The sequence below is a fragment of the Pelophylax lessonae genome, assembly GCF_965119305.1.
Source record: "Pelophylax lessonae genome assembly, chromosome: 3".
NCBI lineage: Eukaryota > Metazoa > Chordata > Amphibia > Anura > Ranidae > Pelophylax > Pelophylax lessonae.
In genome coordinates, this window is record NC_138770.1 from 476,218,219 (window position 1) to 476,242,866 (window position 24,648).

At 43.7% G+C, this 24,648-nt stretch overlaps 1 protein-coding gene across 1 annotated transcript in view; it reads right to left on the reverse strand.

The window, feature by feature from the left end:
- Positions 1–24,648, reverse strand: part of LOC309550856 (protein unc-93 homolog A-like) — a gene marked incomplete at both ends in the record, with an annotated part of 436,926 nt that overhangs the window by 210,829 nt on the left and 201,449 nt on the right. The window contains one exon of the mRNA XM_082251218.1: positions 5,574–5,803. Within this exon, the coding sequence (XP_082107344.1) occupies positions 5,574–5,803 (230 nt within the window). The remainder of the gene's footprint in view (positions 1–5,573; positions 5,804–24,648) is intronic.

Consider the following 24,648-nt stretch of genomic DNA (forward strand, 5'->3'; position numbering starts at 1 on the left):
TTGCGACGATTCATAACATCAATGGAGTAGTCCGCAAACATAAGCACTTCATAATTCTCAATCTGTAACGGGCAGGAGCGATGATATTGTTGCAGGATGGCATTCTTATCCGCATAATTGAGATACCGAACAATCACAGGTCTAGGCCTGTCAGAGTGTTCTTTAGGTCTGCCAATGCGATGCACCCGTTCAACGGTACAGGGGGCACGTAACTCCAATTGTGAAGAAATAGTAGACATACAGGTATCCATAAGCTGAGTGGAGGAGAGGGACTCTGGCAGGCCAATAATTCGGAGATTATTTCTACGGGACCTATTTTCCAGATCCTCTAACTTGTCCCAGATCTCCTTGTTTGAATGATGTATCCTTGCCAGGGTGGCCGCAGCCGCAGTCTGTTCATCTTCTATAAATGAGATGCGATCCTCAGCATGGGAAAGTCTCTTCCCCTGATCCGCTAGTTCCATCCTGATCTGCTCCAGACCCCTCTGTATAGCCTGGTCAATCGTGGCAGTCAATGTGGGGATGAGGAGTGCCACCACTGCTTGTGCTATATCCGCTGGGGATACAGAGGAGTCAGTAGCCGCCTTCAGCGGCTGTAGGGTTGCTTGGGCTGTCACTTGAGCGTCTGAGCCCTTCTGCGACTGGGGGGATGCTGGGGCCGCTGCCTGTGTGCCCAAGGCCTTCTGCGACTGAAGAGATGCTGGGACTGCCACCTGTGTGCCTAAGGCCTCCTTCAAATGGAGGGATGCTGGGGCTGCCGCCTGTGTGCTGAAGGCCTTCTGCAACCGAAGGGATGCTGGGGCTGCCGTCTGGCTATCTGACCTGGCTATCTGGATGTCTGAGGCCGTGCCTGTCCCCGCATTTGTCTCTGCATCTCCCTGCATCAGAGGGCTTATTGAAGTGCTGCGAGCCGACATCCACTGCACAAAGCGATCCATGTGCGTCCCTGACAAGGTAGGAGAGAGGTGAAGGGATTCCCCTGTCGTATAGCTGGTTTTACAGTTTCAGCAGTAGTTTCAGTAGCTTTCAGTAGCTTGTAGCTGGTTTTCAGCAGCAGACGTTAGAGGGATGGGAGGCGTGGGAGAGTCTACCTCCTTCCCATACGGCGCCGGTGTTCCGTGAAAAAACCCTACCTGTGAAAATTCCCTACCCTCGTCACTTCCTGTGCGCCTATGTCATTGAACAGCTGAGCAGCTTACCACTGTGCATGCTCACAGCTCCAGAGGGTAGGGAATTTTCACGGGGTAGTGTTTTTTAACGTTACACTGCATCAGCTGTTGCCGCGGGTACATTAAATCATCTCCGCTGCAACATTAAATCATCTCCGCTCCAACCCCTCTGACTTCCCTGATCTCAGCTCCAAAATATAAAAGCGGCGGCGGGTCTATGAAAATATAACTCATGGAGCCGAGATCTCCGTGATTTATATTTTCTGTCTGGGAATTTTTGGGGCCTTTAATGGCCGACACTTACTTATTTATCCTGTGAATGCCTAATGTACCTTTGGCCACAGAATACAACGTCCTTAGCTGTCAGGTAAACCCATGTGGGCTAATTTTTGGGACCTTTTATGGCCGCCACTTACTTCTGGATCCTGTCATTGCCTAATGTACCTTCAGCTACAGAATACAACGTTCTTAGCTGTCAGGTAAACCCATGTGGGCTAATTTTTGGGACCTTTAATGGCCGCCACTTACTTCTGTATCCTGTGAATGCCTAATGTACCTTCAGCCACAGAATACAACATTCTTAGCTGTCAGGTAAACCCATGTGAGCTAATTTTTGGGGCCTTTTATGGCCGACACTTACTTCTGGATCCTGTGAATGCCTAATGTACCTTCAGCCACAGAATACAACAGTCTTAGCTGTCAGGTAAACCCATGTGGGCTAATTTTTGGGGCCTGGAATGGCCGACACTTACCTATTTATCCTGTGAATGCCTAATGTACCTTCAGCCACAGAATACAACGTTCTTAGCTGTCAGGTAAACGCACGTGGGCTAATTTTTGGGGCCTGGAATGGCCGACACTTACTTCTTTATCCTGTGAATGCCTAATTTTTCAGACTGGAATTGAAAATCAATGGGTCTGTAAACGTTCCGCCAAATTTTGGAATGGATGCGGACCCATTTTACAGATGTGTGAATGGACCCTAAATGTATTTGACATGTATTTACTGTCTGCTGTCAGTTCTGGCTGATTTAAGAAAAAAAAAAAATTTTTTTGCTGTAAAAAAAAAAAAAAAAAAAATTTAGGGCAACTTTTCCAATTGCAATACTTCTGTTATGACATTGTCCATGTGGTGGGACTATTTGTGCACAGCTAGTAAGTCTTTTGTGGCTGCAAATATGACCTAAAGGTTTTTAAGGTTCACGGACATTTGAGAAAGTTCGCGGCTAACGTTCGCGAACCGCCCTGGCTGATGTTCGTCCATCACTAATTGTGACTGGTAATCAAGGTTGAGTTCTTCAGCATAGACTATATCCATATCGTCAAGAGTCGGCCGGCAATGGGGTTTTTCAGTCTGTGTGGGTAGGTGGATTAATGATGGATGCACAATGAAGGACATTTTTTATTTTCTTAAAGCAGTAGTAAACTAAATAAAAGATATAATGTGGGTCCCTGGGTAGTTCAACCCTTTTGCTGCCAGGTCCGTAGAGCATATGGACCTACAGCGCTGCTTCCAGCCTGCCAGGTCCATATGCCACACAGACCTGCATTCCTCCTTTTTCTGTAAGTTCATGGTAAATGTAGTGACCCATGAGCTTATATCAAAACTGTTCAGCAGACACTTTTGCACAAAACAATAGCTCTGATCAGTAGGGGACCCATCCCCCTTCCCTTGCCGCTGCTGCCGCCACTATTTCTCCAACTTTTCTCCCCCCACTGTCAGCTAAAATGCACCCTTGTTACTCTTTTCTCCCCTTCCCCCTCCTCTCTAAACCCTGCAGCACCGACTTTCTCTACTAAGGGTGTGTAGAGTTTGCTGTGATGATGCAGAATTTTAAAAGGCAGGCTGCCCTGATGTGTAAACAGTTTTGCCAGTAGGGATAATCTAGACATGACATAGATAGAGCTATGTATTTTGCCAGAACCAAACAGGAGGGAGAATTTATTAACCACTTAAGCCCCGGAGGATTTGGCTGCTAAAAGACCAGGGGGTTATTTGCGATTTTTTACTGCGTGACTTTGACGGACAATTGCGCGGTCGTGCGACGCTGTACCTAAACGAATTTCACGTCCTTTTTTCCCCACAAACAGAGCTTTCTTTTGGTGGTATTTGATCACGTGTGCGATTTTTTGATCATGCGCTATAAACAAAAAAAGTGCGTAATTTTTGCAAAAATAACAATATTTTTCACTTTTTTTTATATGAAATTCCCCCCCAAAAAAATGTAAAAATCTACATTTTTTAACATTTTCGGCCAAATTGTTTTACGCTACATATGTTTGGTAAAAAAAATCGCAAAAAGCGTATTTTGATTGGTTTGCGCAAAAGTCATCGCGTTTACTAACAAAGGGAAAGATTTTTGTCATTTTTGGTGTTTTTTTTTTTAACGAGTAATGGCGGCGATCTGCGATTTTTTTTGCGGTACTGCGACATTGCGGCGGACAGATCGGACCCTTGACTGACATTTTTGACACTTTTGGGGGTACCAGTGACATTACTGCAGTATTCAGTGCTATATATATGCACTGTTACTGCAAAAATGACACTGGCAGGGAAGGGGTTAACGTTATTGGACAGGGAGGGGTTAAGTGTGTCCTAGGGGCGTGTTTCTAACTGTGCAGGGACATGGCTATTGGTGTAAAAGCAAAGATCAACGGTTCTACATAGTAGAACTGTCAGATCTTCATTTTTACACCAGGGAGAATGACGGGCGGCTTGTTTACATAAGCCGCTCCGCCTTTCTCCCTTCACAGGAGCGATCGTAGTGTGACCGGCGGACATCGAGTCTGCCGGACACACGCACTGACTTGTCTGTGAACGAGCCGCGGCGGGCTCTCAAGTCAGTGACAGGCGAGTGACGTATCGATACGTCACTCTGCCTGGCCGGGGCTGACCGCCGCAGTATATAGTCGTGCGGCGGTCAGCAACCGGTTAAAGAACGTGGAGCGGGAAAAAAAATCGCAGTGGGACACCAGTCTTTTTAACCGCTTTAATTTTGGACTTTAATAAAGTTAGAAGGATTGTAGAAACATATCTTCCAGTACTGTGCAATCAAAGTACTCTATATGAACAGATTTTGGCAGGTGGAATTAGAATGGTTAGATTAAAACAAGGAACTTTTGACAAATGTGGCTCAACATTTAAATGAGTGTCATGGAGGCGATCACACAGCAATCGCTAGTGAGGCAAGGGAGGAGGTGGAATCCATGTGGCTACAGCTTTAAAGGGAAGATACAAATGGGTAATCAATAGTGGGCATATGCAACAGGCCTCCTAACTTGAAGGATGAGGAGGAGTTACGAATGCTGGCAAGGAAAGGCAATGGTATAATGGGGGATTTCAACTATCCAGATATTGACTGTCTTAAATATCTTGCAAGACAATTTTTGTGTAAATTGGTGGATGCCCCAACTAGAAATAATGCCCTGCTAGATCTTCTAATTAGAAACAACACAGATCTGATCGCAGAAGTGGAAATAAGGGACAACTTGGGAAACATTGAGAGTAATTGCATTCAATGTAAATCATAATAAAAGGAAGTACGAGGGTAGTGCAAAAACACTACATTTTAAAAGAGACAACTTTTCTCAATTGTGCTCCCTACTACAAAATATTAAATGTGAACAGATCCTACAAACATTGAACACGTAAAAAAAAAAAAAAATGAAGTGCCTTAAGAACATAATTTATAAGGGAATTAGCCAGTGCATTCCAATGGACAAGAGTCAAGATTAAACCTGAATGGTAAAGTTTAACAAAAAAAGGTTTATAAATGAGAAAAAAATGGACTTTAAAAATATAAGGCCAAGGGGTCATTGTAGGCATTCTAACACTACAATGATTGCTATAGGAAGTGTAAGAGAGCAATCAGGGCAGCTAAAATAGACTACGAAAGGCACAAAGTGGAGGAGAATAAAACAAATCTCAAAATAATTTTTCAATGGCTTAACATTAAGAACGTGAGGTCAGAGCATATAGGCCCCCTAAAAGATGATCAAGGGAAGTTGGTTACAAATGATAAGCACCTGTTTTAACCACTTAAGCCACAGGCCTATTTTTCACACTCGGTGTTTACAAGTTAAAATCTGTTTTTTTTGCTAGAAAACTACAGGGATGACTTTCAATCTTCAAATATCTATCCATTTTACCAGGGTGAGTAGATAAATTCATATTGACATTTGTCTTCCAGAAAGTAGTTGAACACTTGAGCACTTTATAAATCAGTTCTTAGTGAATCCATTTATAGTGATCAACAATTACAGCAACCGTTACTATTCAATGGACTTAAATGAAGCTTAAGAATAGAAAAGCATACACTACATGTAACTCAGAAATAGGATACAAGCAAAATCATTTTCTGATCAATATATGCACTTTTATGAAACTAATAAAATGTGGATTACCTGCATTTGGTGTTAAGTGAAACACCAAAGAAGAAATAAGGTTTCCCCAAACGCGACAAGTTTGACAAATAAGGAAAAATATTCCAAAATATTGGTTTACAACATCTTTTGCCAATTTCCCACAAGTCTCTGCATATTTGTTTCCAGTTATTGTAATGTAAGTGCTTTTACTAGCCCAGAGAGGTCCTCCTCCTAATCCAAGTAATACAGAGGAAATAATCAGCGTAGGCCTGTAAAACATATATATATATACACGTTTATATAAATAGGTTATTATAATTGTATTTTATAAAATAATAAGGAAATAAAGATTTACAGTATTTACCTTACCACAAAAGTTAAATTGGAGGAAGTAATTATATTTGCATATATACTGGTAAATAATATATTAAATACTACAAATAAAAAATATATATATATATATATATATATATATATATATATATATATATATTTTTTTTTTAGTAACTTGGTATATTAACCATCACATGCACATGTCCAGATTTACATTTTGTTTACTTTTTTCATTAAAAAAAAAACATTAGCTACAGCATTGATAAAATATATTTTCTTGGTATCCCTACAAGTGCCCTAATATCATCACTCTTAACCATTAATGTCTAAACCGCTGGCAACAAAGTGAGTACACGCCTAAATTAAAATGTCCAAATTTGGCCCAAAGTGTCAATATTTTGTGTGGCCAACATTATTTTACAGCATTGCCTTAACCCTCTTGGGCTTGGAGTTCACCAGAGCTTCACAGGTTGCCACTGGAGTCCTCTTCCACTCCTCCATGACAACATCACGTAGCTGGTGGATGTTAGAGACTTTGCGCTTCTCCACCTTCCGTTTGAGGATGCCCCACAGATGCTCAATAGAATTTAGGTCTGGAGACATGCTTGGCCAGTCCATCACCTTTACCCTCAGCTTCTTTAGCAAGGCAGTGGTCGTCTTGGAGGTGTGTTTGGGGTCGTTATCATGTTGGAATACTGCCCTTTGGCCCAGTCTCCAAAGGGAGGGGATAATGCTCTGCTTCAGTATATCACAGTACATGTTGGCATTCATGGTTCCCTCAATGAACTATAGCTTCCTACTGCAGCCCCAGACCATGACACTCCCACCACCATGCTTGACTGTAGGCAAGACACTCTTGTCTTTGTACTCCTCACCTAGTTGCCGCCAGACACGCTTGACACCATCTGAACCAAATACGTTTATCTTGGTCTCATCAGACCACAGGACAGGGTTCCAGTAATCCATGTCCTTAGTCGACTTGTTTTCAGCAAACTGTTTGCAGAATTCTTGTGCACAATCTTTAGAAGAGGCTTCCTTCTGGGACGACAGCCATGCAGACCAATTTGATTCAGTGTGCGTGGTATGGTCTGAGCCCTGATAGGCTGACCCCCCACCCCTTCAACCTCTGCAGCAATGCTGGCAGCACTCATATGTCCATTTCCCAAAGACAACCTCTGGATATGATGCTGAGCACGTGCATTCAACTTCTTTGGCCGACCATGGCGAGGCCTGTTCTGAGTGTAACCTGTCCTGTTAAACCTCTGTATGGTCTTGGCCACCGTGCTGCAGCACCGTTTTAAGATATTGGCAATCTTCTTATTGCCTGGGCCATCTTTATGTAGAGTAACAATTCTTTTTTTCAGATTCTCAGGAAGTTTTTTGCCATGAGGTGCCATGTTGAACTTCCAGTAACAAGTATGAGAGGGTGAGAGCGATAACACCAAATTTAACATACCTGCTCCCTATTCACACCTGAGACCTTGTAACAATGAGTCATATGACACCGGGGAGGGAAAATGGCTAATTGGGCCCAATTTGGATATTTTCACTTATGGGTGTACTCTTTTTTTTGCCAGTGGTTTAGACAATAATGGCTGTGTGTTGAGTTATTTTGAGGGGACAGCGAATTTACACTGTTATACAAGCTCTACACTCACTACTTTACATTGTAGCAAAGTGTCATTTTTTCAGTGTTGTCACATGAAAAGATATAATAAAATATTTACAAATAGATGAAATAGAAATAGATGTATGATTGCTGCCAGCATTGCTGCAGAGGTTGAAGGGATTGGGGGGGTCAGTCGGTCAATGCTCAGACCATACATTAAATCGGTCTGCATGGCCATACATTAAATCAGTCGGCATGGCTGTCATCCCAGAAGGAATCCTCTTCTAAAGATGATGCACAAGTAAGCCGCAAACAGTTTGCTAAAGACCAGCAGACTAAAGGCAGGGGTTACTTGAACCATGTCCTGTGATTTGATGACTTGAGATCAAGATACATTTTTTTGGTTCAGATGATGTCAAGCGTGTGTGGCAGCAACCAGGTGAGGAGTACAATGACAAGTGTGTCATGCCTACAGTCAAGCATGGTGGCGGGAGTCTCATGGTCTGGGGTTGCATGTGTGCTGCCACCCAGTGGTGTATTTAGGTTTTGTGCTGCCCTAGGCCTGACTAAACTCGTGCACCCCCTAATTTAACTATGACCCACCCCTTCCTGTCAAGGCCACACCCCTTCCTGTTTCAAACCCGCCCTGCCATCTGTAAACCACACCCCGTCCTCTTTGGGCTCCACCTTTTCCTCTTAGACCTCCACCTCCTCCTCTCTGTACATTAAAAGTGGGTACAAAGTGCCTACTTGTATATTTTGTTGTTTTGTATGGGTTCATCAGTTTGCGAGAGTGCTCCTGGGGGCCCCCCATTAGGCAGCGGGGATGCCAATCCACAGGGCCGGCGGCCGTAATTGCCGTCGGGCACCCGCGATCTTTCCCCGCTGAGAGAGAACGACGGTCCGCTGTTGTAAACACTGCTGACCATTGTTCTCTCTGAAATGATCACAGAGCGCCTGTGATACTCCTATTTAGGATCACAGGTCTCTATGTTCATTTCACAAGTCTCTCCCCCATACAGTTAGAAATCACTCCCCTAGGCTCACACTTAACCCATTTCATCACCCATAATGTTAACCCCCTTCCCTGCCAGTGTCATTAGTACAGTGACAGAGCATATTATTAGCATTGATTACTGTAGTAATGTCACTGGTCCCCCCAAAAGTGTAAAAAATGTCAGCTAGGGGTTTGATCTGTGCGCCGCAAAGTCGCAGTCCCGTTAAAAATCGCAGATCGTCGCCATTACTAGTAAAAAAATAAAAATTCTCCTCTGCAGTGAAAGGTTAATTAGTGGAGCCAAGTGCCAGAAACTGGGCTCTGGGACTCCAGTGGGAATGGGGACCCCGGGGCACCCCTGCCCGAGCCTGTCCTGATCAACCCCCCTCCCTGCCCAGTATAATCTGATCTAATGACTGATCCCATTTAAAACCATCTTCATCATCAGAGTAGGTAGGTATGTCTGTAGGTAGAGATGTAGTTGGGTGGGTGTGCTCACTGGCAGTAGTGGCTGGTGCTCAAATTTTTTTTTGGGGGGGGGGGGGGCGCAAACAGAAAAATGTAATAGGCATTGCTTTGCGGCAAAAAAGCTGTAAAAAATTGCGTGACTTTGAGGTCACAAAAGTGTGAAAGGGGCCTTCAGTAATCAAGGTATATTCAATGCACAGTGACCAGCATGCCCCCTTCAAAACAGTGACCACCGGGCTCCCTTCAATGCAGTGACCAGCGTGCCCCCTTCAATGCAAAGACCAGTGTGTTCCCTTTCAATGCAGAGACCAGCGTGCCCCCTTCAATGCAGAGATCATTGTGCCCGCTTTGAATGCAGAGACCAGCGTACCCCCTTTCAATGCAGAGACCAGCGTACCCCTCTTTCAATGCAGAGACCAGCGTGCCCCCTTCAATGCAAAGACCAGTGTGTTCCCTTTCAATGCAGAGACCTGCGTGCCCCCTTCAATGCAGGGATCATTGTGCCCCCTTTGAATGCAGAGACCAGCGTACCCCCCTTTCAGTGCAGAGACCAGCATACCCCCCTTTCAATGCAGAGACCAGCGTGCCAAGCCCCCCCCCCCCCCCAGACCAGTGCACTTACCTGTAGCAGTGGCCTCTCTTCAGTCCCCGCGTCTCCTCGAGTCCTTAGTCCTCCCGCCTTCTCCTCGGCAAATGGCATGGGGTTTGCCTTTCGGCCAATCAGGAAGCGTGTCTCGGACCCGCTTCCTGATTGGCCAGGAGGAGGATCCGTGTGACAATAGCGAATTTTCATTTTCTATTGTCACACAATGGGTGGGCTCGGGGCGCACTGCTCTGCACCTTGGGTCCACCCTTTGCTGAAGCCTATTAGAGCCTCTGGCTCTAATCAGGTGATTTAAAAAAAAAAAAAAAAGCCCCATTGAACTCCATGCGTCTGGCGCCCCTCATGTAGATTAGGGGGCCGGACGCATGGATAGGGGGCGGCGCCCCTGTGCCCCCAACACACTGGCCGCCACTGCTCACTGGCTTTACCTGCCTTGGGTCACTGCAGCAGCTTCTCCACTATGATGCCCAGGTCCTCAGCCTTGACAGCCTGAAGCAGCTCCTGGTTCTTCTTCATCCTCAGTGCTGCACCCCAGGGGAGTACGATCCTGGGTACTGGAGAGGAAGGGCAGATCCTAGCAGAACTTGATTGGTCCTCAGTCCTCACATCCCCAGCATCCTTCCCTGGAGAGGAGGAGGGCTAGGAGATGGATGGGGACACAGGGTCAGATGTGCTCTCAGGAACACCATACTCGGGAGCCAGAAGGGGCAGGGCAAGCCTGGGGGAGGAGCCAGACGTACCCGGGTGCAAGTGCCATACTCGGGAGGCAGGTCGAGGAGGGAGGGGCGGAGCCGAGGTGCCAGGGGAGGAGCCACAAAAACCTGGGGGTGAGCTTCATATCGCACCGCACCGAGGAGAAAAGGGTGGAGCAAGGCGCCATGGTGAGCCGGGGGAGGAGCCAGAATTAGCTGAGGGTAAGTTCCATACTCGGGAGTCGGGCCAGTGAGGAAGGGGTGGAGCTGAGGTGCCAGGGGAGGAGCCAGGAATACCTGGGAGCGAGCTCCATTCTTGGAGCCAGGGAAGGAGGGGCGGAAGCGCCAGGGTAACCCCTAAGGAGGAGCGAATACCCCGAGCAGCAAGGAGGGGAGGGGAGAAGGATCATAACCTGCCATTAATCTCCTGATCCCACCCCCCTTCCATGAATAATATGATTGGCTGCACGGACTCACAGCTGCACTTAGGCGGGGCGGTGCCACTGCACACTCTGCGACTGCAATGAATCACATTGTTGTTTATCATGGCCGGTCCACTGCTGCTGAAAAGATGCCGATAAGTGCCATGAGCCGCTCGGGACTGTGTGTGTGGGAGGCGGCTGCGGGCGGCATTAGGCAGACACGGGAGCAGACTCAGAGGACGGATCGGGTTTTTTTTTCATGCGGGGGGCGGCTTTTTTGCCGCCCCCCCACAAAGTGCCGCCCTAGGCCTGGGCCTTGTTGGCCTAGGCCAAAATACAGCATTGCTGCCACCACTGGGGAGCTGCAGGTCATTGAGGGAACCATGAATGCCAACATGTACTGTGACATACTGAAGCAGAGCATGATCCCCTCCCTTCAGAGACTAGGCCACAGGGCAGTATTCCAATATGATAACGACACCAAACAGACCTCCAAGATGACCACTGCCTTGCTAAAGAAGCTGAGGGTAAAGGTGATGAACTGGGCAAGCATGTTTCCAGACCTAAACCCTATTGAGCATCTGTGGGGCATCCTCAAATGAGAGGTGGAGGAGCGCAAGGTCTCCAACATCCACTACCTCTTTGATGTCATTATGGAAGTGTGGAAGAGGCAACCTGTGAAGCTCTGGTGAACTCCATGCCCAAAAGGGTTAAGGCAGTGCTGGAAAATAATGGTGGCCACACAAAATATTGACACTTTGGGCCCAATTTGGACATTTTCACTTAGGGGTCTACTCACTTTTGTTGCCAGTGGTGTAGACATTAATGGCTGTGTGTTTGAGCATTTTTGACACTCTGTAGAGTGTGCAGTATTATATGTAAGATAATACTGCAGAGTATCCTAAATGCACACAGCTCAAAATTGCAGAGTTCTCAACTGAAGAGTGCTACCTTACCTATAATGTAGATGCACGACACTTGAATACCTAGGAATGCGACAAAGCGGTCAATAGGGGTAGAGGATGGAATATTCCCCTTCAAATCCCCCCCCCTCCCCCCCAACATGAAACCTGTCACAAGCCAACAAAAAAGGACATAAAAGTTTCCAATTACACTATTATATATTGTTCAACATGAAAAAGTATTCATAACAATACTGATGGTACAATACATTCATCTTGCATATTAAATGCATATCATTTTATTTATAATTAAAACATTTGTCCTAAACAACATAATAAAGTAAACACACAATCAAAAAACAGATATGCTAAAATAAAAAAAAGAGCACAAAATATACACTGCCCAAAATATATACTGTATAGTATAATAGTACAAATGACAGGAATGTCCCAAGTTAATGCAGTTCGTCTAAGTAAGGTTTTAAATCGTCAAATCGTGAGCTACTAACCAGTCCTTAAGGGTAACTCACCACCAGTTGTCATACCCAACCCCTACCCTGCCCGACCCTAATTCCGCCCCTAAACACGCCTTCATAAATCATCTCATGAAATTACAGTTAAAAGTTTTCTGCAGATTTAAGTTACAAAAATAAATAATGACAACTTTATCAGTGCCAATCAGTGCAGCCTCATCAGTGCCCATCAGTGCAGCCTATCGGTGCCCATCAATGCAGCCTCATTAGTGCCCATCAATGTAGCCTCATCAGTGCCCATCAGTGCAGCCTCAACAGTGGCCATCACATTTCCTAGCATTTGACCAATGTGCTGTCCATCATAGGAGCCATCTGGGAGGCAAGACTTTGACAGCGGCCGGCCTTTCAGATTCAAGCTGTGTCACAGCGGGAGATCCCTGCTCTGTGTGATCCAGCCAGTTATCCTATTACTCCCCTCTCCCTTCCCCACAGTTTCCTGGCTGATTGCTGGGAGGAGAATCAATGCTGCCCCCACCCCCCTTCCCCAATGGGGCTCCACACTTGCCCTCACCTTATTTCCACTCGCCAAATGCAAGCAGGCTAGTGGAAATTTTGAGGGCTGGTTTAAGTTATAAATTTGCAGTCTTTCAAAAAGTAAATTCAATAATAATATGAAGTGGACATGACAGTAGTCACCTGTTGCTCCTTTAATAAGACATTGGGAGATCCAGCTTGAAGCTTGAGATATAAATAGAAAAGACTCAGACAGAAAGAAAGAGGGTGCAGGAGTGATTTAAATAGTACAGTTGTATTCTGTTAAAAATACATGCAGGCTTACAAAAGTATAAAGGGTCATCTATGAGATAAACTTCAAAGCCTCCTAATCAGGGACACAGTTGCCTGAATGTAAGCAGATGCTGTCATAGTGCCAGACTGTCAAGTGGAGTACAGAGCAGCTTAAATAGCTGCAGGGGCTGAAGGAAGGTTTCTCAAGGATGTGCTCAGAGTAAGGAGAATGGCTGTGTCAAAATGGCTACGCGTTTCAGGGGTTCCATTCCCTATGTTAAAATCTTAGGATTATTATTTTACACTGATATATACATAAAGGCCAGGCATACTACAATGTCAGGCACATGTGGGGCATACATATAAGGCTGTTTAACAAATAAATACTTATAATAATGTTAAAAACACTGTGGAATAAATATTGGGGTATTAAAAACTGACTTTACAGGACTTATTAAATAACTAAAAAATGTTCTAATAGAAAAACATAGAGAGCTAGTATAGTACTAATGATTAAGTTAGAATACAGACTAGGAAACAAACTAGAAAATGAAACAATGGGGTTGATTTACTAAAGCTGGAGAGTGCAAAATCTGGTGCAGATCTACATAAAAACCAATCACCTTCCAGTTTCCAGTTTCAAAGCTTAATTGAACAAGCGAGGTTAGAAACTGATTGGCTACTGTGCACAGCTGCACCAGATTTTGCACTCTCCAGTATTGGTAAATCAACCCCAATGTATCATACAGGGCTACAGCTAAAGAATAAATAAACACATATTCATAAAACTGTGGAACCAGTTAGATGCTGAAATTCACAAACCTTTATTTTGGAAATTGAATACAAATTTTGAAAATGTGTAATGGTTATATTTACATTAGGGACCCTATACCATACCTTTAACCTGTTGCCTATATGTAAGAAAAATATGGCTGGAATAACTAAATGATGGTGTGTACCTTTAACTATTCATTTTAACCTGACGGAGATCATGATAATTTAAGGCCAAGATCCGGAAAGATTCTTGGTGGCATATTTTTTTAATCTATTTGCTGTGGAAGTAAAATATGCCCAGATATATAACCCTTTAGTTGATTTATTGTGTTTCTTGGTAAATGTACGGGGACACTGTGCTCTATTCTTCCCTAGACTATCAGCCTTCTGTGCTCACCAAACCTGCTTCTTAATGCACAAATCGTGCATCCCACATAAAGGAGGCCAAATAGGCCTCACAGAAAGGTAGGCCCACAGAAAGGTAATAAATCCTGTATTCAGTAGAACAAGTAGAAGCGACATTTTTTTTCCATGTTTAATAAACTTTTATGTCAGACATTTCCTTTGGCAGCAATGAAATGTACCCACAAGATAGTTAAAGAAACAGAAAGGTTGGGGGTGGGATAGTATATTATTGGATCCTATTGGATCCCAATATGCTCAAAGCAAATTTTCAGGGGTCTAGAGAATAAAATGGGACTCAACTTGAGGTCTTGCAATAGTATGACCATAATATTATTTCATTTAATGCTAGCTCTAAGCAACAAACGCATACAGGAAATATAAAAAAAAGCAAACTTTCAAGGATGAGGGCTGCTCTCCAAGACTTAGACTGGGAGGGAATACTGCCATTGATGAACACAGAAAAGATATGGGAATTCTTCGATAAGACTGTATGCAAACTCACTGCAAAGTTTATTCCCATAGACAATATGTTTAAAAGGCTAAAAAGAAAACCTATGTGGCTCACGGTCAAAGTTAAAAAAAGCTATAAATAATAAAAAAAAGAGCTTTTAAAAATATAAAAATGAGGATAAACCCCAAAAAATTCTTCAACTATAATAATAGTAAAAAGGTCAGGTCTGAGCATGTAGGCCCTTTACAAAATATTCTGGAGTGGGTGACTAGGGACAAAGAGAAGGCAAATTTATTAACCACTTCAGCGCCGGAGGATTTGGCTGCTCAATGACCAGGCCCTATTTTACGATTTGGCACTGTGTGACTTTAACTTTATTTTTTGCTCTATAAACAAAAAAAAGAGCGGCAATTTTGAAAAAATAACAGTATTTTTCACATTCTTTCATATGAAATTCTCAAAAAAAAAAAAAAATGTAAAAATCAAAATTTTTTAACATTTTAGGCCAATTTGTTTTCTGCTACATATTTTTGGTAAAAAAAATCAAAAAAAAAATCGCAAAAAGCGTATTTTGATTGGTTTGCGCAAAAACTACGGGAAAGATTTATGTAATTTTTTTATTGTTTTTTTTTAACTAGTAATGTCGGCGATCTGCCATTTTTTTTTTTTTTTTGCAGGACTGCGACATTGCAGTGGACAGATCGGATCCCTAACTGACATTTTTGACACTTTTGGGGGTACCAGTGACATTACTACAGTAATCAGTGCTATAAATATACACTGTTACTGTAAAAATGACACTGGCAGGGAAGGGGTTAACATTACTGGTGATCAAGGGGTTAAGTGTGACCCTAGGGGCGTGATTCTAACAGGCAGGGGGCGTAGCTTGTGAGATCATCACAGAGACATGCGATCCTATATAGCAGGATCAAATAAGCCTCTGCGATAATCTAATGGAGAATGACAGACGGCTGTATTTATATCAGCCGTATGTCTTTCTCTCTCAGCTGCGGGAGATCGCGAGTGGCCGGCGGCCATCAGAGCCGCCGGTCACATGTGCTGGCTCCCTGGCTGATGAGTGGGGGCGGGAGTGCTCTCCCCCTAGAGTCTCCTGAGCGAGCGACGTAGTACTACGTCACTTTGCCCAGTAAAACTGCGGTGGGCGGTGGGTATGTGGTTAAATACTTTCTTCAGCTCTGTGTATACAAAGGAGCATAGGGGAGCTCATGACTAGTGTTGAGCGAACATGGACTGTATTATCCGGGTCCGTACCGGATAATTGGATTTTTGTTACCCGGACACGGACCCGAAAACTTTACTGTATGTTCGGGTTTAAAATCCTTGTTCGGTAATTTTATTTCCTGTTTTGTATGTAATGGCGCGCTTTTAATGGCGGGCTTTCAACAGCCAATCAACAAGCGTTTAACTGGTGTGCCAAAGAAGCCATCACAGCCATGCCTACTAATGTATTAGTAGCTGTGATTGGCCAGCTGAGGCATGTGACCCAGGTCTTTATAAGCTCGAGACACAGCAATCCGTCAGTCTGCTGTAGTGTAGGGAGAGAGCACACATAACGGTGCTGGCTGCTGCTGATTAGGGACAGACAGGGTAAAACAACATTGTGCTGAAAAGAATGAAGGGACAGGTCGGAGTGTAGGCAGGGAAAGATATTTGAGCATTTTAGGGACAGGCTGGAGAGATTAGGCAGGGAGAGATTAGGAGACACAGAAAATATTTTTATCAGTCTGTTGTGTGCAGCGTTCAGCTATATTTTACTACAGATTGCTGTTCTAATCTGCTATTTAAAAATTACAAAGTTAAAGGGGAATTTTTTTTTTCCCTTCATAGCCTGCTGCTGACCGTGACATAAAACATAAGACACTGCTGTGTTCACATGTGCTATTGAAAAATCACCAATTTTATATACTTTTTTCTATTCAGCTATTCAATATACACCCTTTTGGGGTAAAAAAATTAAATTGCGGCGTAGTCTGTATCGGTACGTGTGAGATACACCTTTCAAATTTTTGGGGCTCATCTTCCACCGCCGAGGATTGCAGGGCGCTTCAGTTTGCTTCCTGTTCCAAACTCCTCCTACTCCTCTTCCTCATCCTCATCCTGCCTTTAGGATACAAAAAATTGTAATCGGGGCCTAGTCTGTGTTTGTACTTGTGAGATACACCGTTTTATACATTTTTGTCGATTCCGCTCTTCAATATACACCCTTTTGGGGCAAAAAAAATTAAATTGCGGCATAGTCTGTATCGGTACGTGTGAGATACACCTTTCAAATTTTTGGGGCGCATCTTCCACCACCGAGGATTGCAGGGCGCTTCAGTTTGCCTCCTGTTCCAAACTCCTCATACTCCCCTTCCTCATCCTGCCTTTAGGGTACAAAAAATTGTAATCCGGGCCTAGTCTGTGTTTGTACGTGTGAGATACACCTTTTTATAAAAAATGTTCTATTCCGCTATTCAATATACACCCTTTTGGGGTAAAAAAAATTAAATTGCGGCATAGTCTGTATCGGTACGTGTGAGATACACCTTTCAAATTTTTGGGGCGCATCTTCCACCACCGAGGATTGCAGGGCGCTTGAGTTTGCCTCCTGTTCCGAACTCCTCCTACACCTCTTCCTCATCCTCATCCTGCATTTAGAATACAAAAAATTGTAATCGGGGCCTAGTCTGTGTTTGTACGTGTGAGATGTACTGTTTTATAAATTTTTTTCTATTCCGCTATTCAATATATACCCTTTTGGGGTAAAAAAAATTAAATTGCGGCATAGTCTGTATCGGTACGTGTGAGATACACCTTTTTATATATACTTTTTTCTATTCCGCTATTCAATATACACCCTTTTGGGGTGAAAAAAATTAAATTGCGGCATAGTCTGTATGGGTACGTGTGAGATACACCTTTCAAATTTTTAGGGTGCATCTTCCACCGCCGAGGATTGCAGGGCGCTTGAGTTTGCCTCCTGTTCCGAACGCCTCCTACACCTCTTCCTCATCCTCATCCTGCATTTAGGATACAAAAAATTGTAATCGGGGCCTAGTGTAATGTTCCGGTACCTTTGGTACCCTAAATTACTCTTTTCACAAGTGTATGCGCCCCACTATTCTCTTTTGGAAAGGTGCGCATACACCTTTAAGACTGAAGCTGTCATCACTCAGCGCCGGACTAGATGGCTATTTAAAGCGCCGGTTCTCACTCACATGTGTTCGTTCAAACACCCTTACCTGGATGCTAACTTGGCTTGAAGCTTTCGTGCTTGCAAGCATACCTCGCTGACGGAACCTCGCTGCGCTGATCCCTGCATCCCGCTTCCGGATCATCCGCTCCTCCTGAACCAACCTTCGGCTGTATTGCTATTAGTGCTAAGTACCCCGCAGGGGAACCCTCTATAAACTTATACTAAGCTTACACTATCTAGCTCTGCATAGTAAAGACTATTTATCACATCTGCATATCTAGATTGCTAGCTCTTAAGACTACTGCTACTTATTCCTGCACTGGGTTGATCACTCTTGTATGTCCACCTGCTACTCTGTCATCTGCTACCATACATGATTGCTAAACCTACCTGCATCCATCTGCTACTGTCTTACCTTCAAGTGTCTGTCACCTACCACCTCCACTCAACCTGTCTCTTAAATCTTCATCACTGTGTTACTACATACATAAAGTCACTCTAGGAACCAGCTTGTTGAGTGTGTGTATTTACTAGCTGAATTAAGACCTTCCACACATGATGAGTCATTGAGGTTGGGAATGGTATCTCAGCATCTCTCTTACATGACTACTGAAGTGGAATATTTCTGCAGCTGAAAATCCACACCATACATGAAACGCAGGAGCGTTACAGATTGAACGAACCTACAAATGGATTCAGCAGAAATAACCACTCAGGTGACACAATTAAAACAGCAAGTAACTGCGTTAATACACGCACTTGCTGAATTAAAAGAAGACAATCAGGGTCTGTCGCAGCAGGTAATTAGACTGACACAACTTACCTCTGCTCAGTCCCCTGAACCCAAGATAAATCCCCCTTTGGTATTTACAGGCGATCGCAAAAAATTTCGCGAATTTAAAAACGCATGCGAGTTACTTTTTTTGCTAAAACCTCGTACCTACCTTACTGATCACATTAAGGTTTGTACTATTATTTCTTACCTAACAGGCGATCCTCGAGCCTGGGCAGACTCTCTTTTTGAGAAAAACGACCAGCTTCTCAACTCCTATGCCTTGTTCCTAGCAGAACTCACTAGCCTATATGATGACCCCAATAGGCAGAGTACTGCCGATCTTCAATTAAGATCCTTGAAACAAGGAAGGAGGCCTGTAGAAGACTTTGTCGCGGAATTCAAGAGATGGACCCTTGATTCAGAATGGAATGATGCATCTCTGAAAACCCAATTTAGGCTTGGCCTATCAGAAGCCATTAAGGACGAGCTCGCCCGAGCGGATCTACCAAAAACCCTGGATACATTAATACAACTCAGTATTACCATAGATAGAAGACTACGAGAAAGAAAGGCTGAGAAAATGGGAATGCCATTATCCGTTTCCTCTCGGATTCCGGCCGTTAACCCCGTTCCTATGGAAGTAGGAACCATACGCCCACCGCTATCAACTATGGAAAAAGCCAAAAGACGATATGAAAATCTCTGCTTGTACTGTGCATCCCCGGATCACAAGATAAATGTCTGTCCCCTAGTCAACAAAAAGAAGGGTGAGTGTTCACATGTCCTCCTAGGGAGATTGACAACTTCATTCACTAACCCTTACATTTTTGTTTGTGTGACATTACAGTGGGACCAGAACAGGATTACTACTAAGGCCATGATTGACACAGGATCTTGTGGAAATTATATTGATATATGTTTTGCTGCTTCAAATAAAATTCCTATTATTTCTAAACTTAAACCTGTCTCAGTAAGTCTTATTACCGGTGTTCCGTTATCCTCTGGTCCAATCACCGATCAGACACAAGCACTTCTAGTCACTATTAACGAGTCTCATAGGGAGACTACTACCTTCGATTTAATACCTTCACCCCACTTTCCCATTGTGTTGGGACTTCCCTGGTTACACACACACCAACCAACCATAGATTGGAAGGAACGGTCCTTGGCCTTCCTCTCTTGCTATTGCGAGGATACGTGTAACCTCCCGTCTTCCGGGAAGATTCTCTCTATGGTGACAGATGAGATTGCACCACTATGTTATCAGGATCTTTCTGAGGTTTTTCTTGAGAAAAATGCTCAAGCATTACCTCCTCATCGAGACTATGATTGTAGCATTGATCTACTCCCAAATAGCAAATTGCCGTTCGGTCATGTTTATCCTCTTTCACAGGATGAACTTTCCCATCTCAAAACCTATTTGGATGAGAATTTGGAAAAAGGTTTTATTAGACCTTCCACTTCTTCCACAGCAGCAGGACTCTTTTTTGTTCGCAATAAGGACTCAAGTCTCAGACCTATCATCGACTACAGGAAATTGAATGCTATCACAATAAAAGATCGCTATCCTCTACCGCTTATCCCTGAGCTCATTGAGCAGGTGCGTGGAGCTACCTATTTTTCAAAATTGGACCTGAAAGGAGCATACAATCTCATTCGCATCCGTGATGGACACGAGTGGAAGACTGCATTCAGAACCAGATACGGATTGTTCGAATATCTTGTGATGCCATTCGGGCTATGCAACGCCCCTGCAGTTTTCCAACGATTTATAAACAATATTTTTAAAGACTTACTAGATGTCTGTGTTGTGGTATATCTGGACGATATACTTATATATTCACGATCCCTGTCTGAACACATAAGACATGTAAGACTTGTACTATCGAGATTGCTTGCACATAACCTTTATGTGAAACTGAAGAAATGCTTGTTTCATAAAGACGAGGTACTCTTTCTAGGCTACATCATATCCAAAACATGAATCGAGATGGACATGAGTAAAATATCCTGCATTCAGGATTGGCCTACACCAACCACACGCAAGGCGCTACAGCGATTCCTGGGATTTTCAAATTTCTACTGGAAGTTCATTAAAAACTTTTCTGCTATTGTGAGACCCCTCACACAGCTCACTAGCATAAAAAAACCATTCAAATGGTCAGAAAAAGCCAATAAAGCTTTTCACTTGTTAAAGACAAGGTTTACTTCCGCTCCCATATTACACCATCCAGACCCATCCCTCAAATACATTCTGGAGGTAGATGCGTCAAACATGGCAGTAGGAGCAATACTCTCCCAACGACCAACCCACACTTCACCACTTCATCCAGTCGCCTTTTTTTCTAAATCCCTAAGCAGTCCCGAGATAAATTACCCTGTGGGTGAAAAGGAACTGCTTGCTATAAAATTGGCTCTGGAGAATTGGCGACATTTACTCGAAGGCACCCAATTACCAATAATTATATACACGGACCATAAAAACCTCCAATATCTTCAGACTAGCAAAACTCTCTCGCACCGACAGGTACGATGGTCACTATTCTTTCTAAGGTTTAACTTCCTAGTGACTTACACACCTGCAGATAAGAACAAAAAGGAGGATGCACTATCACGACTAACTGAAGAAAACTACTTTGAAATCCCTTCCGTTCCTATAATACCTCACAAACGCATTATTGGAGTTGTCCGTTCCTTGAAGGAAGAGGTTTTGCATGGTATAAGTTTGGATTCACCCCCACCACAACTAAATACTGATGCAGAAGGCTTCCTCTACTACAACGACAAACTTTACATACCACCTACCCTACGCACCAAGATCTTGGAATTATCTCATGATGTGCCTATGGCAGGACATATGGGTATGACAAAGACTCTTAATTTGATTTCCCGGCAATTCTGGTGGCCTGACATGAAAACATCTATACAAAAATTCGTCTCTTCATGCAATGTCTGTGCCAGGTCCAAAATTGACACTACGAGACCATCCGGTCTACTATGCAGTCTACCAATACCCCAAACTCCATGGGAAGTTTTGTCCTTGGACTTCATCGTAGAATTACCTCTTTCCAAAGGATTTAATACCATCTTGGTGTCAGTGGACCATCTGACAAAGATGGCACATTTCATTGCTATTCGCAGACTACCTTCGTCCAAACAAACGGCAGAACTCCTGATGAAACATGTCTTTAGATTACATGGTATCCCAAAAACTCTTCTGTCTGACCGTGGATCCCAATTTATTTCTAAGTTCTGGCAAGAACTATGTCACATACTACGGATCGAGCGGAAGCTCACTTCTCCTTACCATCCGCAGACCAACGGACAGACTGAAAGAGTCAACCAATGCATCGAGCAGTATTTACGTTGTTACACTTCTTACCAACAGGATGATTGGGTGGATCTTCTCCCTCTGGCAGAATTTGCCTACAACAACGCAACCCACAGTACAACCAAGCAGAGTCCATTCTACTTGAACTATGGGTTTCATCCCTCTATTCTTCCACCACGCATCCTTCCTTCAAACAACTCAGTAGCCTCAGACTATCTTACCCAAATAAAGGATTCTCTGGGTTTATTAAATACTACCATTGCACACGCTCACAGTCAACAAAAGAAGTACTATGATCTTCGCAGAAGACCTTCTCCACAGTACACTATCGGGGACCTCGTTTGGCTCTCAACAAAAAATTTAAGACTGAAGATCCCTAGCAAAAAGCTTGGACCTCTGTTCTTGGGACCTTTCCCAATCAAAAAACTTATTGGAAAAGCTGCAGTACAGCTTACATTGCCAATAGACCTAAAAATCCATCCCATTTTCCATGTGTCGCTACTGAAGCCCCATGTTCCGGACCACGGAATAAGGCCTAATATTCCACCTCCGCCTCCTGTACAAGTTGAAGGTGGAGAAGAATACGAGATAAAAGAGATTCTGGATTCTCGTATCTACAGAAGAAGACTTCAGTACTTGGTTAGATGGAAGAACTATGGGCCCCAAGACGACACCTGGCTAAACACCTCTGAAATACATGCCCCTAGATTAATCCGCAATTTTCATGCGAGATACCCAGACAAACCAGCTCCAGAGGCCTTCAGGAGCCGGCCTTAAGGGGGGGGGGGGTATTGTAATGTTCCGGTACCTTTGGTACCCTAAATTACTCTTTTCACAAGTGTATGCGCCCCACCATTCTCTTTTGGAAAGGTGCGCATACACCTTTAAGACTGAAGCTGTCATCACTCAGCGCCGGACTAGATGGCTATTTAAAGCTCCGGTTCTCACTCACATGTGTTCGTTCAAACACCCTTACCTGGATGCTAACTTGGCTTGAAGCTTTCGTGCTTGCAAGCATACCTCGCTGACGGAACCTCGCTGCGCTGATCCCTGCATCCCGCTTCCGGATCATCCGCTCCTCCTGAACCAACCTTCGGCTGTATTGCTATTAGTGCTAAGTACCCCGCAGGGGAACCCTCTATAAACTTATACTAAGCTTACACTATCTAGCTCTGCATAGTAAAGACTATTTATCACATCTGCATATCTAGATTGCTAGCTCTTAAGACTACTGCTACTTATTCCTGCACTGGGTTGATCACTCTTGTATGTCCACCTGCTACTCTGTCATCTGCTACCATACATGATTGCTAAACCTACCTGCATCCATCTGCTACTGTCTTACCTTCAAGTGTCTGTCACCTACCACCTCCACTCAACCTGTCTCTTAAATCTTCATCACTGTGTTACTACATACATAAAGTCACTCTAGGAACCAGCTTGTTGAGTGTGTGTATTTACTAGCTGAATTAAGACCTTCCACACATGATGAGTCATTGAGGTTGGGAATGGTATCTCAGCATCTCTCTTACATGACTACTGAAGTGGAATATTTCTGCAGCTGAAAATCCACACCATACATGAAACGCAGCAGCGTTACACCTAGTCTGTGTTTGTACGTGTGAGATGTACTGTTTTATAAATTTTTTTCTATTCCGCTATTCAATATATACCCTTTTGGGGTAAAAAAAATTAAATTGCGGCATAGTCTGTATCGGTACGTGTAAAATACACCTTTTTATATATACTTTTTTCTATTCCGCTATTCAATATACACCCGTTTGGGGTGAAAAAAATTAAATTGCGGCATAGTCTGTATGGGTACGTGTGAGATACACCTTTCAAATTTTTGGGGTGCATCTTCCACCGCCGAGGATTGCAGGGTGCTTCAGTTTGCCTCCTGTTCCGAACATCTCCTACTCCTGTTCCTCATCCTCATCCTGCCTTTAGGGTACAAAAAATTGTAATCTGGGCCTAGTCTGTGTTTGTACGTGTGAGATACACCGTTTTATAAAATTTTTTCTATTCCGCTCTTCAATATACACCCTTTTGGGGTAAAACAAATTAAATTGCGGCATAGTCTGTATCGGTACGTGTGAGATACACCTTTCAAATTTTTGGGGCGCATCTTCCACCGCCGAAGATTGCAGGGTGCTTCAGTTTGCCTCCTGTTCCCAACTCCTCCTACTCCTGTTCCTCATCCTCATCCTGCCTTTAGGGTACAAAAAATTGTAATCGGGGCCTAGTCTGTGTTTGTACGTGTGAGATACACCGTTTCATAAAATGTTTTCTATTCCGCTATTTAATATACACCCTTTTGGGGTAAAAAAAATTAAATTGCGGCATAGTCTGTATCGGTACGTGTGAGATACACCTTTCAAATTTTTGGGGCGCATCTTCCACCGCCGAGGATTGCAAGACGCTTCAGTTTGCCTCCTGTTCCGAACTCCTCCTACTCCTCTTCCTCATCCTGCCTTTAGGATACAAAAAATTGTAATCAGGGCCTAGTCTGTGTTTGTACGTGTGAGATACACCGTTTTATAAAATTTTTTCTATTCCGCTATTCAATATACACCCTTTTGGGGTAAAAAAATTAAATTGCGGCATAGTCTGTTTCGGTACGTGTGAGATACACCGTTTTTTTTTAAATAATTCTGTGCCGCTATTCAATATACACCCTTTTGGGGTGAAAAAAATAGAATTATGGCATAGTCTGTATCGATACGTGTGAGAAATACCTTTTAAATTTGTTTGGCGCATCTCCTTCCACCGCCGAGGATTGCAGGGCGCTTCAATTTGCCTCCTGTTCTGAACTCCTCCTACTCCTCTTCCTCATCCTCCCTTTAGGGTACAAAAAATTGTAATCGGGGGCCTAGTCTGTGTTTGTACGTGTGAG